Here is a 15,870-nt window from a genome sequence, read left to right as displayed (position 1 = left end):
TTGAACAATAAACACGCTCATTAGGCAACACGTGTACAATTATGACAGTTCATATTCATATACAAGCCATGACAGTGATTGATTTACGACCTAGCCAGGAGCAGTTGAACAAGCACAAGCTGTGATGGGCTGGGGCTGGAGCCAGAGCTGGAACCACCCAAGAGCTGGAGGCGAAAATGAGCTGGAACCATCAATGGGCTGGAGCCAAAACTGCCCAGGAGATGAAACCCAACTGGAGCCCACCAGGAGCTGGACCTGAAATGTCCTGGAGGCACTGGTGAACTGGACCCAGATCTAGCCAGAGCCATCCATGAGCTTGACCTGAAACCAGAACAGAAAAAAAGTGGTAGAGAAACAATGGGGAGGCGCAGCCAAAACTGGACTTCAGCCGTCCAGGAGGTGGACCTGAAACAAAGGGGAGCCCGAACTCACAAACAAACCCACCAAACAAGAACAAACAGAGGCCCAAAGAACTGACCTGAAGCCGCACGGAGCTGGAGCGCTGCAGTCCTCGCAGGGTCTCCGGTGGGGTGCGGGTTGGGGTGTCCCCTGTCCTCGGCGCAGGCAGCCCGGCTCCTTCCCGGGGCTCCTCCGTCCGTCCGTCCGTCCCTGCAGAGGGAGAGAGGTGGGACAATCAGCTCCCGGTGGCACCGGGACGGACAAACCTGCGGCCGCCCGGGCACGGGCAGCTCTGCCTGGACCCTCGTCAGCAGCAGCCCGGCACCGCGCACCCGAGAGGGGACGGGACACCAGAAACGTCCCGCTCCCGCCTCCCCGAACGCCGCCCTGCAGCCACGGAGCCCCGAAACGGGGATCCCCGCCGGGGTCGCGTCCCGTCCCCCGGTCCCCCCCCGCACTCACCGGGCGCCGGGATGAGCCCTCCCCACGCCGGGGCACGGCCACGGGCATCGCCGGGGCCGCCGGCACCGACCGAGGGACGGGCGGCACCGGGGCGGCCCCCGCTGCCCCTGCCCGGCTCCACCGGCCGCCGACGGGTCCCTGCGGCGGCCTCTGCTCCCTCCGCGGCACGTTTCCAGCTGAAAAAGAAGGGTTTTAGACAAAACCAGGGATTTAAACAGAGCTCGGAGCCGCCCCAGCGCCCGGTGCTGCCGGCGCCGGCCCTCGGCTGAGCCCCGGGGCAAAGCAGCGGAGCCCCGGGGCAAAGCCAACCAGCCCCCCCGAGCCGCCCCCGCACTCACCGCTCCGAGGGGTCCGTCCCGCCGGCGGCCGCTCCGGGAAAGGGCCGAGGAAGAGAAACCGGCCGGTGCCGGCGGCCGGAGGGGTCACCGGCCGCCCCGGGAGACCCCCGGCCCCGCCGGACCCCGTCTCCCCCCGGTACCGGAGCCCCCACGGCCGGTCGCCGGGTCACGGTCGGAGCTGGGGCTGAGACCGCGGCGGAAGCCGGGAGCTGCCGGTGCCCCCCGGCCGAGCCTCAGCCACCGCCCCCGGGGCAGGGACCAGAGCTTCAGGCGGCGCCGAGCGGGCAGCGGCCGGTACCCCAGCCGCCGCACCGGAGCCTGCCGGCGGCATTCTCGCTCCGGAGCACGCCCGGAGGCGCCGGTGTCCGCTCGGCCCCGGGAAGCGGCCCCGGGAAGCCCGGAGACAGGCCCGAAACCCGGCAGGTCCTCCGGGCCCGGGCCGCCGCTTCCGCCCTTCCTCCCCGCAGGCGCTGCGCCCCCTGGCGGCCGGGCGGCCCTTTTGAAGCCTCGGGGGGGGCCACCGCGCACCTGAGCCGCCCAGCCACGTGACTTGGGGAGGGGGGGGCTGATTAGGGGCGTGGTCAGACGGAACGGGGGCGTGGTCACGGCAGCGTGGTCACGCCCACACAACCGCCTCCCGCCCGGCAGCGCCCCCCGGCGGGCGCGCAGCCACGCCGCAGGGACACCCCCGCTCGCAAAGGAGGGCGCCGCCTGGCGGACACGGCCCGGCACTGCCCCCCGCGCAGCGCCATCTGGTGGATGTTTGGCGGTACCGCAGCCCCCCCACCACCCCCGGTACCGGTGAGCGCGGCGGGGGGCGAGGGGGGGCTCGGGCACCCCGGGGCCATCGGACACCCCCGCAGCGCCCCCAGGGGGTCCCCGGGGGCGGGCGGAGGCGCAGGGAAAGGACACCCTGCTCACGGCCCATAGTTCGCGCTCCGGTGCGCGGCCAGACGGGGCAACTCACACCCCCCCCAACCCCCCCAGTGACAATCGTGTCCCCACCGCCCCAGCGTGACCCTCCCCACCGCCAGACCCCCATCCGCCTTTTGGTTTTCCGCATGATTTTGCCCCGTTTGGAGCGTGGCTTTTCTCGCTTTATCCCCCGGCGAGGGGGGGAACCGTCCCCCCGCCCCGCGACCGGAGGGTCCCCGTGGCTCTCCCCCTCCTCGCCGGGGGGGGACAAGGGTGTCCCCACGCTGCCCCCAGACACCCCGGGAAGCGGCAGAGCCGGAGCCGGCTGGAGGCACGGATGGAGAGCTCGGCCATCGCCCGGCCCCGGCAGCGCCGAGGTGAGCGACGCGGCATAAAAAATACCAGCATAAACTTTTCTTAGCTTTTCTTTTTTGGGATTTTTTTTTTTTTTTTTTTTACAATTTATAAAAAAAAAAAAAAGCTTTTTTTCCAAACCAAAGCGGGCGCGCATGCACGCGCTCCCATTAAACTTCCGTTCCGTCGTGCAAATTGCTGTGGACTTTGACTTCCAAGTTCACCTGCTTCACCTTCCTGCCCTTCCCCTCGCAGGCACCCCCCGTTTCCCGCAGGATATTAACGTTCCGGACGGTGCAGTACCGGCTGTCCAGGGCCCTCCCCGCGCCCCTGGGCAGCTCCACCTTGGTGTTGAGGGGGTGCTCCTCCGGGGGGGCTCCGGCAGCCTCCCGCTTCCTCCGCAGCTTCCGACACCTGCGGCTGAGGAGGCAAATTCCCGACAGGACCAGCAGCAGCAGGGCCAGGGCGGCGAAGGCGCTTCCCAGGGAAGCCCCGGCTTGGGACAAGGAGGCTGCCACGGCGGCTTCCTCCCGCTCCAAGACCAGCGACTTCATGTTGGTGCCGTTCTTCGTCTGGTCGCCTTCGTTGTCGTAGACCAAGGAGTCGTCCAGCGTCAGCCTCCCGGCGCCGTCCGCCAGGTCCCGGCGCCAGCGGCGGGCAAGGGATCGCTGGACGCGAGGCCCCGCCATGCTCTCCGGCCCGATCACGTAGATGACCTGAAGGTACCACTGGTGGCCGGCTTCCACCTTTAAGAACGGGAAGAGAGGTGCGCAAGGGAATTTTAACCACGGCTTTTAAATCAAGCCTTTTTCTTAATGAAAGGAAAAGCTGGTTGCGTTTTTTTGGGGCTTTTTTTTGTGTCCCGTTCCTCATGCAAACAGCAACAAAAGCAGCGCAGCGGTTTTGTGAGCACCCGCAATAATATTTATCACCGAGTGAGGTGCTCAGTCTTGCTCTCCATCTTTGGCAACGGCAATAATTAATTCAGGAACATTAATGATATGTTTTGAAAGAGCTGCTTTCCCGGGTGCTTTGGAAAAGAAAAAAAAAATCATCTTAATCACCAGAATAAATTCCTCATCTCCATTTTCTGTGCCGGAGTTTGCTTCTTAACGGGCTCCGCTGTTAATTTATGGTACAATCTCAGCAATGCCAAGATGCCTTAAGAGGAAACGTCCTCAAGTTGCGCCCGGGGAGGTTTAGATGGATATTAGGAAACATTTTTACACTGAAAAGGGTTATTACGCGTTGGAAGAGGCTGCCCAGGGAAGCGGTGGAGTCACCATCGCCGCGGGTATTTAGAAGATGGGTAGACGTGGGGCTGAGGGACACGGGTTAGTGGTGGTTTTTGGCAGAGTCAGGCTGATGGTTGGACTCGATGAGCTGAAAGGTGCCTTCCAACCTCGGCAATTCTATGATTCTAAGCCCCTTCAGCAGACAGAGGTCACCGAGTTACAAGGAGGGCCTCTCTGGGGAGGGCCAACACAAGCCAAACAAGTGCTGTTGTGTGGAGACATCACGTCCCACCACACCATCAGAGAAGTCAGCTGAGGGTTACCGTTAAGCTGCAGAAGGCTGCAAGACCCACCTTAGCATGAATTTGGTTTCTCTAAGCAGCGTCAGGCCCAGAGCCTACAATTCACAAAGGATTCGGCACATCCTGGGCAGAGAAGGGAGTTTCGGGCTACCCGTACCCCTTGGCACCTACCTTGTAGAGAGCATCCACCTTGAGAGTAAATCCGTCGACGCCGGGCATGCTGCTTACCGAGTGAAACTCGGACAGCTCGGAAGCGAAGTGGGCATCGAAAGGCACGTCGTGGAAATACTTATCCGTCACTTCTGGTTGGTTTCGGTCCTGGAAATCAGAGAGGCGTGATGAAGAGGAGCGCACGCCGTCGTCTTGCCGAAGGGATGCCAGAAGCCAGGTCACTGAATAACACCCACCTACCGCTGCAGAAACGGAACCCAAATGCCCGGTCCCCGCTGCTACACGTGGGTACGGACACTTCCCTGAACGCGTAGCTTACTGCGCGGGAAATACTGATGACCGATACGATTTGTAGGCACTTCACACTGTTTTAGCACCGATTCTGTCAACATGAGCTTTGCAGAGGCGAAGACGAGGAGAAGAATTTGAGCAGCGAGTTTGATCCAAACTCAAACCATCAACGTTACCCTTGTCTGGTGAGCGGGGCTGCCAGCGAGGACGCTGGCAAATGTTAATTACAAAGCATGTAAAAGGAGCTGAACGCACACCGGGAGCTTATTCTAGGTTTATACAAGAATTTCTGTGTCACTGGTAAATAAATCTCCCTTTATACGACGCCAGTGTGTCAACTGCAAGCCACGGGGTTGCAGAGATCACGGGAAACTTTAAGAGTTTGGTACCTCACTTCTTTTTCTTCCTAATTTGTGGTTTCTTTTTTTTTTTTTTTTTTTTTGTTAGACTAAGAAACACTCATGGATAAAGACCGAGGAAAAGCTGATCTTGTCCTTCACGGTTTGCACCTCTCTGCCCAGTATTTCAAAAGCTCCACCGCATTTCTCCGCTCAGCCCTTTGCAGTCAGAATCTGTTCGTAGTCAGGAAAAAAGACAACGCCAAGAGAGCAGAAGCAGAGGGCGGTTTTGCAAGTATTTGAGACCCCTCACGGACGAGGGAAGCGTTCAGACGAGGAGGCGAAACCGTCGGGTTTAGCGCGGGCACCACGCTTCATTCTGCCTCTGGTTTTCGGTGGCTGCACAAAGGCGCAGGCGGCTGGGAGGGTGGGAGACGACTCTGCAGGACGCTGGGGGGGCGGTTTTGGGGGTGCCTGGGGTTCTCAAAGAGAAAACCAACCGCGCTGCATCGCCTGGGACAGTCGGGCGAGCGAGAACACGGGACTGAAATAGCTAACAGTAGCTAAGTATCAACGTGGGCAATGCCTCCCCCCACAAGCAGGGAGGCCATGTTGACCCCAGGTCCGTTGGGTCAGCAAGAGGCTGAGACCAGGCTTCTCCGGGTGTGATCACACACGATATTCCACATCGCGGTTTTGCGCACCGCAAAAAACTTACCAAGAGGAGAAATCGGTGTTTCAGGTGCTTGTTGGGTTGAATACAGCCATACTGGGGCCCCTCGTTATAGACGGTGCCCGTCGGGTCAAAGAAAGGCACGTAGCCGTCCTTGCCCGTGCACAGATAGACTTTTTCCAACTGCAGTTTGTAAGCGGCGTTTAGGTTTTGTTCGGGGTTCCAGAGGACGCGGCCGTACAGGATTTGCCCTGCGGAGGTCGGGAGGAAAACGGTCAGGTTAAATTCTCCAACAGGAGAGAACCATTGCTGGTGCCAAACTACCCACGGCGCTGGGTTTTGAAGGGCTTTGATTTGTGCGTGCAGGTGACAAAATACCGTGCCAGGGCACATTCTTGTCTTGTCCTGCCGTTACAGGCCTGTAACACGCTCCAAATGCCATTTTTTGCTGTAAAAGAGGCAAAGCCAAATGCGGGTTTTACCCTTCTTTCAGAGGAACGGAAGCTGTGAAGACAGAGAAACACGAGGTACAAGCAGAACAGGAAAAGAAAAAGAAAACAAATCCTACCCTTTGAGAAAGCCCCTTTGTAATCCATTTCTGCCAGAGACATTTCGGACTTGGTGGGGTCCATCAGAAAGACCTTCTCGTTGTTACAGAGCTGAAACTCCGTGTTCAGGGAGTAGACGACAGGAACCGGGCGGTTCGTCTGCTGGAAGGCGATCGGGATCAAAAATCTAAAATCGGGACAACGAAAGGAGAAAGGAGAGGTTTAGTTTGGACGAGTGCGAAGCTACCTGCAGCGTGCTTCACCCCTTTCTTCCCTCCTGCTTCACTATTTCTAGCCTACTCTAGTCTAAGCTGGTATCCAGCCCAAGAGGACTCGTTGCCCCAGTTTTCCGGGAATGCTGCGGGACCAGCTGAAGCCAACAGGTTGATCGACGACTTTCTTTCTGTCCGGGGACAGAACAGGTTTGATTTTCTTTCTGTCTGGGGACGACCCGAGGCCCCGCGGGCTTCTGCAGCCCCCGGGGCTGAAAACCCCTCGCCGAGACGTAGGACAGCCCAGGGCAGCCCCTGTTCGGGGTGTCCACAGTCTCGCTAGGTGTGACAGAGGAAAGGCAGGCACACAGGGGAAGGCAACTCTTTTTAAGGAAGTTTTATTTTTCAAGAGAAAGCACAGACGCCTGCCTTGCGCTCAGGCGTAACAGACCCCGAGGGGGACGGTCTCGGTGACAGGGGGACTCCTGAGCCCAAGGGGAGGTTCCTCCCCTCCCCTTTCCCCTTCCTGCTGCCGTTGTAGTGTGTCCCACCTCTGCTGGGACCACGCCAACAACCCGCACGGGCTGAAACCGTGCCGCTGCCGTGACGACAGGGATTCCTTACCGCTCGGGAGCGTGAGCCGTGCAGGGCAGGGGCTTGTCTCCGGGCTCTGCCCAGGGCTGCGTGGGCTGCACAGTGCAGGGGATTAAGAAGATGGTGTACTCTCCAGAGTAGTCCTTCCTGGGAACAGACAGGAGACGCTGCGGTCACCGAAGGAGACTCCCAGCTGTTCGCCCAGCTGAGGTGTTTGTCTAACATCCACCATTTTGCAAGTGGCGTAAGCAGGCAAGACAAAGTTCAGAGCAGGACCTCTCCCTCGCCCCAGAGATGTCCATCTCCTCCAGCAGTCGCAGGAGGGACAAATGTGACCTGGGGTGTTTCGTTCGCCCCTCTGTGCAAGGAGCACAGACTGTAAGAATAAGCAGTCACACACAGAACCAATAATGAAAAGGGTTTTTTTTTAAAAAAGTGAACCGAATATTACTAAATCGTAACACACCCACCTCCACCAAGCACAGTGCTACCGATTAATTCAGTCATGGCCAAGAAACCCTGCTGTTAACTCGCAGACTGCAGAACGGCCTTGAATACACTGTCACCTCTGGTATCTACCTACGCGCTGCCTTAATTGCTAGAAAAATGCATTTACAAGGAGATGAACTGATTTTCCCCTCTACTTATACAAGCAGTAGAGGAGCGTTTCAGCCCCGAGAGCGGCGCCCTGCGTGCTCCCAGCTCTGAGGCCTCGAGCAAGGCTGGCTCCCGGCCGCTCCGCGCTATCGCTGTGGCTGCCGAAAGGGCGACAGGGATTGCTCTCTCCGGCCGGGATCCGAAACTGCTCCGCTGCTGCTCTCGCCTACGCGCACGTTCATGGTTAAGAAGAACACTGCGCTGTGGGAAGCTGCCGAAGGTGGCTGAACCCGCCGTCCTCACCTGTTATAGGAGCTGGTTGCTCTCCAGAGCTGGTAGGGAGAGTCGAAAGTCTGAGCGCTCCACAGCAGCTGCAGGTCAAATTCGATCCCTCCCAGGTGGTCTGGGGTCATTAAAAAAGACTTGACGTCTGGCAGGCTGTGGTGCTCCATTACGAAAAGCCCTGGGGCGAGGACAAGGAGGTGACAGATAAGGCAGAGTACGCTCCATGCTGCACACCTCAGCCCAGAGGGACTCCTCACGGCAAGAGGGGCTTGTTCCGCTACCTGTTTTCAGAGCGGATCTGTATTTGTACCTTGATTTCTTTCTTTATCAGGGCTAATGCTCTCACCTCTGAACTTGGCCTGCGTCTTGAACTCGATAACCAGCCGGCCGTCCTCGCGGATGTAGATCCTGATTATCTGCAGCCGGGCTGAGAGAACGCTGTCCGTCTGAATCCCTGTGGAGAGCAGCAAGAACAGAGTCAGCGGGGAGGCCACGCAGCGCAGTCAGGCCTCAGGTGGGCTCCAGAAGCATTTGAGAGCGCTCCAAAAAGCCACGGTTTAATTGGGATCATGCTCCAGTGAATCAGCTACACACTTCTTCCATTACCCACATCTGCCGCCTAAGTCTCACTTAAGCATAAAGGAAGGAAATACACTGGGTTTCCCGCTACGATTAGCCTGGGAATGTAACTTATTTAACATAATAACTTGTAGATCATTATTTCTGGGTACTCCTGGCCTTAATTCCTGAGTGGCCCGCCATGAACAAAGCTCTGCGCGTCCCTCCTCTACAACACTTGGCGTCACCGCCGGCAGAAGGCACTCCAAGGTGAGGCACCGTCTGTTCCTCGCAGCCCTTTGAGCCGCAATTCTGCTCAGGGCCACAGGCTCGGGTTCACAGCACACACAGGCTCCAGGTATCGTGGGAAAGGAAAATTAACAAGCTGGAAATAGAAGACTCGGAGGCACAGGATAAACCACACACAGACGGATGGATGTAAGGTCTTGGATGCAACCGCCAGCAGAGGATAGGAATGATTTAGGGATACTACGGAAAAAAGTCCATCCGTGAGAGCCAGGAGGCTGAAGAACTGGTGACTGCAGCTCCCGCATGAGAATCACTGAAAAGCGTCGCAGAAGTCACTCCGAATATCCCGTGGGGAGCAACCTCTGCCTGGTTGTGGAGACCCTGATGAAGAGACAGCTCTTTTCCTGCAGCACTTTCTGGGTCCCAGTGACACCTCGGGGGGAAACAACAGCCCCCTCGCCAAGCTTACACAAATGCAGGCGTACCCGGACTCAGCCTGCGCGCTCTTCACTCCAGTGAGTGCTACCCCATGCTCAGGACTGCGCTGGCAGCGCAGAAACTAAGAGAAAGGAAAAAAAACCAACCCCCAGAACAAAACAATTCAAATGCCTCGGACCTACCCGTCCTCCAGAGAACAGTGTCGTAGAAAAAGGAGAACTCCATCTCTGTGTGATGCTCAAGAGATGCCCAACCTCTCGGCGCTGTCACGTAAATATAGGACACATAAAGTGGGACGTGGACTGTTAAGAAGGACTGAGCGGAGTCCCGTACCTGTCAATAAACCCCAAAAAGGTGGTTATGCGCCTTCCAAAGGAGAGACACCGGCCCAGACTCGCAGCACCCATGGCATTCGCGTTCTGCTCTGCAAACGGGGAAAAAAAGCCAGAGAACCTGCAACAAAAGACGCTTTTTTTAGTTCTGGACCGTGGACGCCCTAAACACAGGGAGGATAACGTGGGGACGAAGTATTTCTAAAGCTACAGAATGTCATTGCTCCATAAAGACTGAGCGTTATTGGCAAACAATTAGCCGATTTGCAAAAAAGTTAATGCCGGCCTGCCATTTGAAAAATAATAATGGACTGCGGGGAAAGAAGTATGCAAGCGCAGAGCGCTCCTTATACACTACAATTAACTCAGAGACGATTGTCTGAACTTTCCTTAGCTTGAACTGTAGGTACTTGAGACAAACCTGCATTTTAAATAAGGGTAGGTGCTGAAACACACCGGTGCCATGGTACAAAAGGAGCTGTGGTCACAACTTCGCCTCAAACCCTCCCCCCCTCCTCCCAGTTTCCAATTCCGTGAATTAAAAATAAGCAATTCTGCTTGTTCAGGACTGGCCCTAAGAGGATTTGAAATACCACAGCTCTCCGGCTCGATGTACGCCATTTATTATCTGCAGAGCGCAGCTGTACTCCCCAAGGCCCCGAGGGAGCTCCGGGAGACATTCCAGACTGGTTGGTGCCAGTCTCCACGTACTAAATTCTGCAGTTGTTCCGTTTACGCAGCTTCTCTGGATCTGTGCAAATAATTGGAGCTATAAAAGGAAAGTTAACCATGTATTCCAAACTGGCAGGAATTAAAAGAGATGACGTTGGCCCTAACATTCTGACGGGGAATTTAATACAAGAACGTAACGCAGATGAAATATTCACTCAAGCGGGATGTGCATGTGTAATCCACCCGTGAGAGGGCAGTGAGACGCGTCTAGTAGCGAAAGCTGTTATTTTATAGATTCACATTTTCTGGCTTTTGGTCTGCCAGTCAGTTAAAGAAGAAATTACTTAAAAATTCCCACGACCTCGCTCCGCTGCGGAGTACGAACTGATGTGCCTCTGCTCTGTTCTTTTCTCATTCCCGTTGGCTAAGAATACAGCCAAAATTGTAAAAGAACTGAGCACAGCCGAGAATGTTTTGTGTTTCTAATACATCCTTGTATTTAAAATAAATGTTTTACCGGTGCTTTGAGGATTAAGAGAATAAAATTGATGTTACCCGACGAAAATAAATTCATCAAGTGCATTTCACAAAGCACCGTTCTTTTCTAGGTAAAAGAGGGAAAAAGCCATGCTCCCGTTGTACGAGGCAGCAAATGGACAGGAACACGAAGTGGACCTTTGCCCAAGGACTGAGAAAGATCATGGATTACGTGGAAGAGTTTTTAAACACGGCCTCTCACCTGGAAGTCAGCGGTGACAGAGCCTCCGCAGACATCGATTAGTTCAGTCATGTCGTAATAAGCATCGAAAGTCCAAATGCAGCTCTTCAGGTTGAGGTGTTTATAGAGCTGGATTGTCTTGGCCTCTCTCACGGTGGGGTCGAACTGGTAAGGGCGGTCATAGCCGGGACCGAGAACGATGCTGTCGTAGGTCACTTCATCCAGAAACCCTGCCTCTGGGATTAAGAGACATCAGGACACTGAGCGCTCCAGATTTTAAAGAGCTTGAAGCCAAGTACTGAGGTCCCATTTTCACTCTCAAATCACGTCAGTGACTTTTATTACGTTAAGAACTTAATGGGCTCCTCTCCCTTCATTATCCTAGAAGTCAAACCGGATATACACAGGGGAAAACGTTATAGGAATGGGGTAAGAATCCTCAAAACCAAACTTACGAACCTACTAACGAAAGGCGTAAGTCAAACTTTAAGAAACGCAGAACAGCTTGAGTATGAAATGAAGAGAATGAAGCACAACCGCCCCCTGCCCACCATGGGACAAGCGCGGACCACGTTGCCCTGAGCGACAGAGACACAAACTGCTTTTTTTCTTTGGCTCTGGCATTTCCTTCAGCAGTGAATTTGCTTTTGCTGCTTCTTGTTGCCAGGCGGGAGACCTCGGTGACACAGACACGGTGATCTGCTTCCTGCGGATCCTTCTCTAACCGCAGGGATATCGCAAGACAGATTTGAAGAGCAGAAAAACACCGGCATGGTGTGAACCTACGACCTCCTCAAACAGAGCAACGCCGCTTAACCCCGTTATCTTTTAAACAGTCTCAAGACAACTTTGTTGGGCAACTCTGTTCGCTGCTGGTAGCACAGGATGATTAATAATTATTTACATAACGGCAAGAGAGCCCAGAGGAAGACAAAACCTTCTTTCTCTGCATTTCTTTACTGGCTTCTCCCCGCCCCCAAGTTCAGAAAGCAAAGGCTGGCTTTAAAGATTACCTGAGATGCCTCTGAGGTCCCTGATGGTGACCAGGTTTGAGCAGACGTGCTGGTGCCTGTAGATAGACTCGGAGAGCAGGAAATGCAGATTGTGCAGCGGCAGGGTGGAGATGAGGGGCAGCATACCATCCTGATGGGGGATCTGCACCGAGATGTGGATTCTGGAACAAACAGGGGATGAGAGAGCAGGAAAAAGCAGCCCTGGCGGGCACGGGAGCCTCACCATTCCCCCTCACCCCCCAGCACAGACGGGCTGAGCCCGCTGGTGGCAGCCTGATATTTAGTTTTAGCTGGATTTTCCCATCTCCACACCCGCTCCTTGAGCTGTCCCACCAGCTCCAATCGCCTGAGGGAAAGGGCACCCCCTCAGCAGAGCAGGGTGCGAGGAAGAGAGCGGGAGCACTACCCTGAGCACCCTACGCTGCTCAAGAGGGCGCAGCGCGTGGGGGGACGTGGTTTCAGACACACGTTCTCCCCCTGGCCCAAGCCAGCTCTGTAACCCCGCTGACGGACTGCGCTCTCCCCTCCTCCAGGCTCCTACCTGTTGGGATGCTCCTTGTGCTTGACATCCAAGTACTTCAGGGTGGCGATGAACGACTGTGCCTGGAAACCTCGGGCTGTCCCTGCGACCACAGGAGTGTGACAAATGGCACTGTCTGTGCCTATGGTAACCACGTTGCTTCTCAGGGGGGTGCCCACGTGGCCAGCCTTGTCCACAGCCTTGGCCACACAGCGCACGTGGAACCGCCGGCTGAAGTAAATGCTGTCCAGCACCTGCAGGGAACGAGGAGGGAGAAACACGCAGGTGGGTCAGACGCCACCACCGCAACCTCCGGCCGTGTACAAAATCACTTTGTCCTGCTGTTTTTGAGGCCGCACGGAGCCAAGGCACAGGCAGACGCAAACCAGGAGCGTGTCTGTGCCAACCAACGCTTGGACACGCAGATGTGGTCGGCTTCTCGTTACCTACGCTGTAGTAGATACTCGAGTATAGCGGGTGCTTTGCAGCTTCCAAACTCTGCCCACATGCTGAAGGGAGGGGAAGAGGGAGCCTGAGCTGTTATGATCTGCCAGGCTCCATCTGTCTCCTGCCACCAGGGATTTCCTGAAGCGTCTGAACGTTCACTGCTGCTTCCCACGTCAACAGAAGTGGTGCTTTTAGCAGGCTCAGTGAAGAACAGCGCTACGTTTTCTGAAGCCAAAAGAAAAACAATAATCCCCAAGGAAGCACCCAGATGTCTCATGCCAGTTCCCAAACCCGAGGAGATTTTACGTTTTCAACTCTGCGTAACTGAAGTGTGCGCTACCCACTAAAAATGTCTCAGGCTCACGCACGAGTTGGCACGGTCTAGAAACACACCTGGATGCCTGAGAAGAGCTGAGACATCACAGTCGGGAGCGCCTGGGAAAAGCCCCCAGGGGAAAACAGTAATTCTGTTTGTGGGGCAGGACGTGAGCAGTCCAGGGACAGAGAAGTCTTGGGCCACACACGGAGCAGTGCAGCAAACCGAGTGCCTGAAGGAAGAGCGGTTCGTAACTTGAGCTATGCCCTTCCCGCAACTCGAGCGGGACGGAAGGAAAGCGGACAATCCCCCCAGCCAAACCCTGCTAACACAGGTCCCATCGGGGCGCTGAGCTCTTATTTGGGCGCAGCCACTTTTTCAGGCGCGTGACTTTTCAGCTGCAGGAAGGCAACCACGTTTCACATGTGAGTGACCACACAGCACACAGACTGAGCCTCTGACGCCACGCGCTCTTGCGGCTTCACCTGGCCACGTACCTTATGGTTGACGCTAGTGAACGGTGTGTTGTCGGTGATGGTTTCAAAAGGCGACCTGGCTCCGTTCCCGTCCGTGGGGGTTGCTACTTCCCAGCTGAACTGTATGGAAGACTGGTTGATCCCAGCCTCGCTGCAGCGTTCCTTCATGACCGTGTACTTGGGGAAGTGAGGGTCACAAGGAGTGACACAGATGAGGGGATAGCCTGGGGAAGGGGATTTCTTAGCACCGTCCTTGGTGACTTCTTCCACCCGGTCGTAATCAGCCAGGGTGACGACCTGTCCGGACGCAAGACGGCAGCATTCGCCTGGTGCCGAGGGGAGGGACAGAAAAGGCAATCCTTCCCACACACTCCAAGCCTGCTACATCATCGCAGCTCTTAATTTTATTTCGGAAACCCCACTGGGGTTTTTTCAGTCTGTACTTGGAGGGGTTCTAAATCACATCCATTGCAATGGGCAACTTACCACGGGAGGAGCTGGCAGAATCAGGCTCCCTGCTGCCTCCTGATCCAAAATAGTCACTGTTGCGGTGCTGGTGTCTCCAAGAACAGCTTCCACTGGATCATCTGGACCCAGCACCAGAGAAAAGGATTCATGCCACTCCCGGTCTTCATTGGACATGATCTCCACCTTAAACATGATGTGGTTCACACCTGTGAGAGGAAATGCAAGAGAAACAGAGAGAACTCGATTCATCATCAGATATTGCTCTAAAGTCCCCACGAAAAAAACGCACAGCGGGGCTAGGCTATGACCACTGAATCATTATGATAAAATACGCATTATAGATTTTATTTCCGCTCATTTCTACTAATAATTTAGCCCTGCCTGCACAGGAGTCTACTCTATACATACAACTCCAGCTATGACAACTGATCCAACTGATGGGGCGATAAGATTTACTAGCAGATGCCACCCGAGGATTAATAATGCCCGTCTTGTATTAGCTGTCTGTAGTAAAAACCTACGATTCGAAGTACGTCCCCCACCCCTGCTGTGGGCAGCCCTGCTCTCTCTCACGCCAGTATGCAGAACTGCTTGGTGAGGGCTTCTCGCTCCAGCAATGTGGTCTGAGCTGTTGCACTGGATCCTGAAAGATCTCTGCTGAGCCTTACGTCTTCTGAAGAGCACTTTAGTCTCGCCTGCCCGATTCTAGCTCTTCTTCCCGTGTTCTGATCACCCTTCATTTAACAGTTCAGTCTTTTTGCGGTAAAAAATTACAGCCACAGCAGAGCGCAAGGCTGCAGCCCAGAAGAGTCACACTTTAAAAAAAGACCACACAGTAAGTGCTCTATTTAAAATACATTACCAAAAAAACCAGAAAAAAACCCCACAAACAAACCAAACCCCAGATCCTTCCCATCCCGTGGGGCACTGTGAAGGGATGAAATGTTGTACACAAGAGAAAATACGGCAAGATGTGGGACGGCCTTCCCATTTTTTCAAGCGACATCAGTTCCAGTGAGCGGAAAGTCTCAACCATCTTTCTGTCCCCTTAGGCATTTATGGTCTGCTCGGTAAAGAGCTCACCACCGCCGGGCTTTCATTCCCTCCGCCTTTTCATTGTTCCCCGGCTTGGGCAGCAGCTTGGCACTTTGCTTCACCGAGCGGAGAGGGCTGGTGCTCAGAAGCCCAGCGTGTTTGAACCAAGAAGGCAACCAGAAGGGGAGAGGGGAAAGGACAGGTCTCACGCAAGGAAAGGGGAGAAGTCTTGCACGCCACTGAAATGCTGGATAGGTGTTTCCTCCCGCAAAGACCACGATGACCCCAAGATCCAACCCCAAATCGAATCTAAACCCCCACATCTCAGGGTGTATTATGCCTTCTTACGGCTAATGCAGATCACTTCCCTGGGAGCAGTTAGACCTGTGTTGTCTTGTAAACCCCGTGCAAAAAGTGGCTTTTTCCAAATCTCGCAAGTATTTCCCTTCAATGCTCCTTTCCGATATACACAAAATGACACTGGTGATGCCACCTTCCCTCCAAGGACCCTTTACCTGGGCTGAATTTGAGCATTCGACTCTTGGGATAGTAATCCACTCCGGCCTGAGCTGAGCCATCGCGGGTGCTACAGCGGACTTTCGAGGTCCTGTTCTGATCCCCTCTCCGGACCACCTTGACATTTATAACAGCGACACCCTCCGGGCCAGGCGGCTCCCGTACTTGATACGCAGCTTCTTCAAACTCAATGGTGGGTGCTAAAGAAACAGCAGTGAAGGAAAAGCCTCAGGTTTGCACAGCAGGTGACTCTTTACACGTAAAGGGCATTCAGCAACCGGGCAGAGCTAAGCTCAGCTCCTTTTAGACACTATCTACACACCTTCAGAGCAAGGGGCTCCTCAAAGCAGGGGCCCAAACTGCAGCTCTAAGGGTTGGATGCAAATCAGGGTAAGGGT

At 55.2% G+C, this 15,870-nt stretch overlaps 1 protein-coding gene across 4 annotated transcripts in view; it reads right to left on the bottom strand.

Moving 5' to 3' along the window:
• Window positions 1–2,548: 2,548 nt before the first annotated feature.
• Window positions 2,549–15,870, bottom strand: part of FRAS1 (Fraser extracellular matrix complex subunit 1) — a 167,765-nt gene continuing 154,443 nt past the window's right edge. For 2 of the 4 annotated variants that reach the window (XM_054202557.1, XM_054202558.1), the window contains 14 exons: window positions 15,472–15,672; window positions 13,940–14,127; window positions 13,475–13,750; window positions 12,236–12,468; window positions 11,695–11,855; window positions 10,703–10,917; window positions 9,142–9,292; window positions 8,061–8,168; window positions 7,733–7,892; window positions 6,863–6,979; window positions 6,047–6,213; window positions 5,524–5,729; window positions 4,177–4,323; window positions 2,549–3,214 (listed from right to left, as the gene is read on the bottom strand). In XM_054202557.1, the coding sequence (XP_054058532.1) occupies window positions 2,639–3,214; window positions 4,177–4,323; window positions 5,524–5,729; window positions 6,047–6,213; window positions 6,863–6,979; window positions 7,733–7,892; window positions 8,061–8,168; window positions 9,142–9,292; window positions 10,703–10,917; window positions 11,695–11,855; window positions 12,236–12,468; window positions 13,475–13,750; window positions 13,940–14,127; window positions 15,472–15,672 (2,906 nt within the window). In that variant the 3' untranslated portion in view covers window positions 2,549–2,638. The other 2 variants (XM_054202559.1, XR_008466567.1) reach the window with 2 other exon arrangements.

Source organism: Rissa tridactyla, chromosome 5 (genome assembly GCF_028500815.1).
Source record: "Rissa tridactyla isolate bRisTri1 chromosome 5, bRisTri1.patW.cur.20221130, whole genome shotgun sequence".
NCBI classification, from domain to species: Eukaryota; Metazoa; Chordata; class Aves; order Charadriiformes; family Laridae; genus Rissa; species Rissa tridactyla.
The sequence above is the reverse complement of the archived record's forward strand: the minus strand, read 5'-3'. Positions and strand labels throughout refer to the sequence as shown.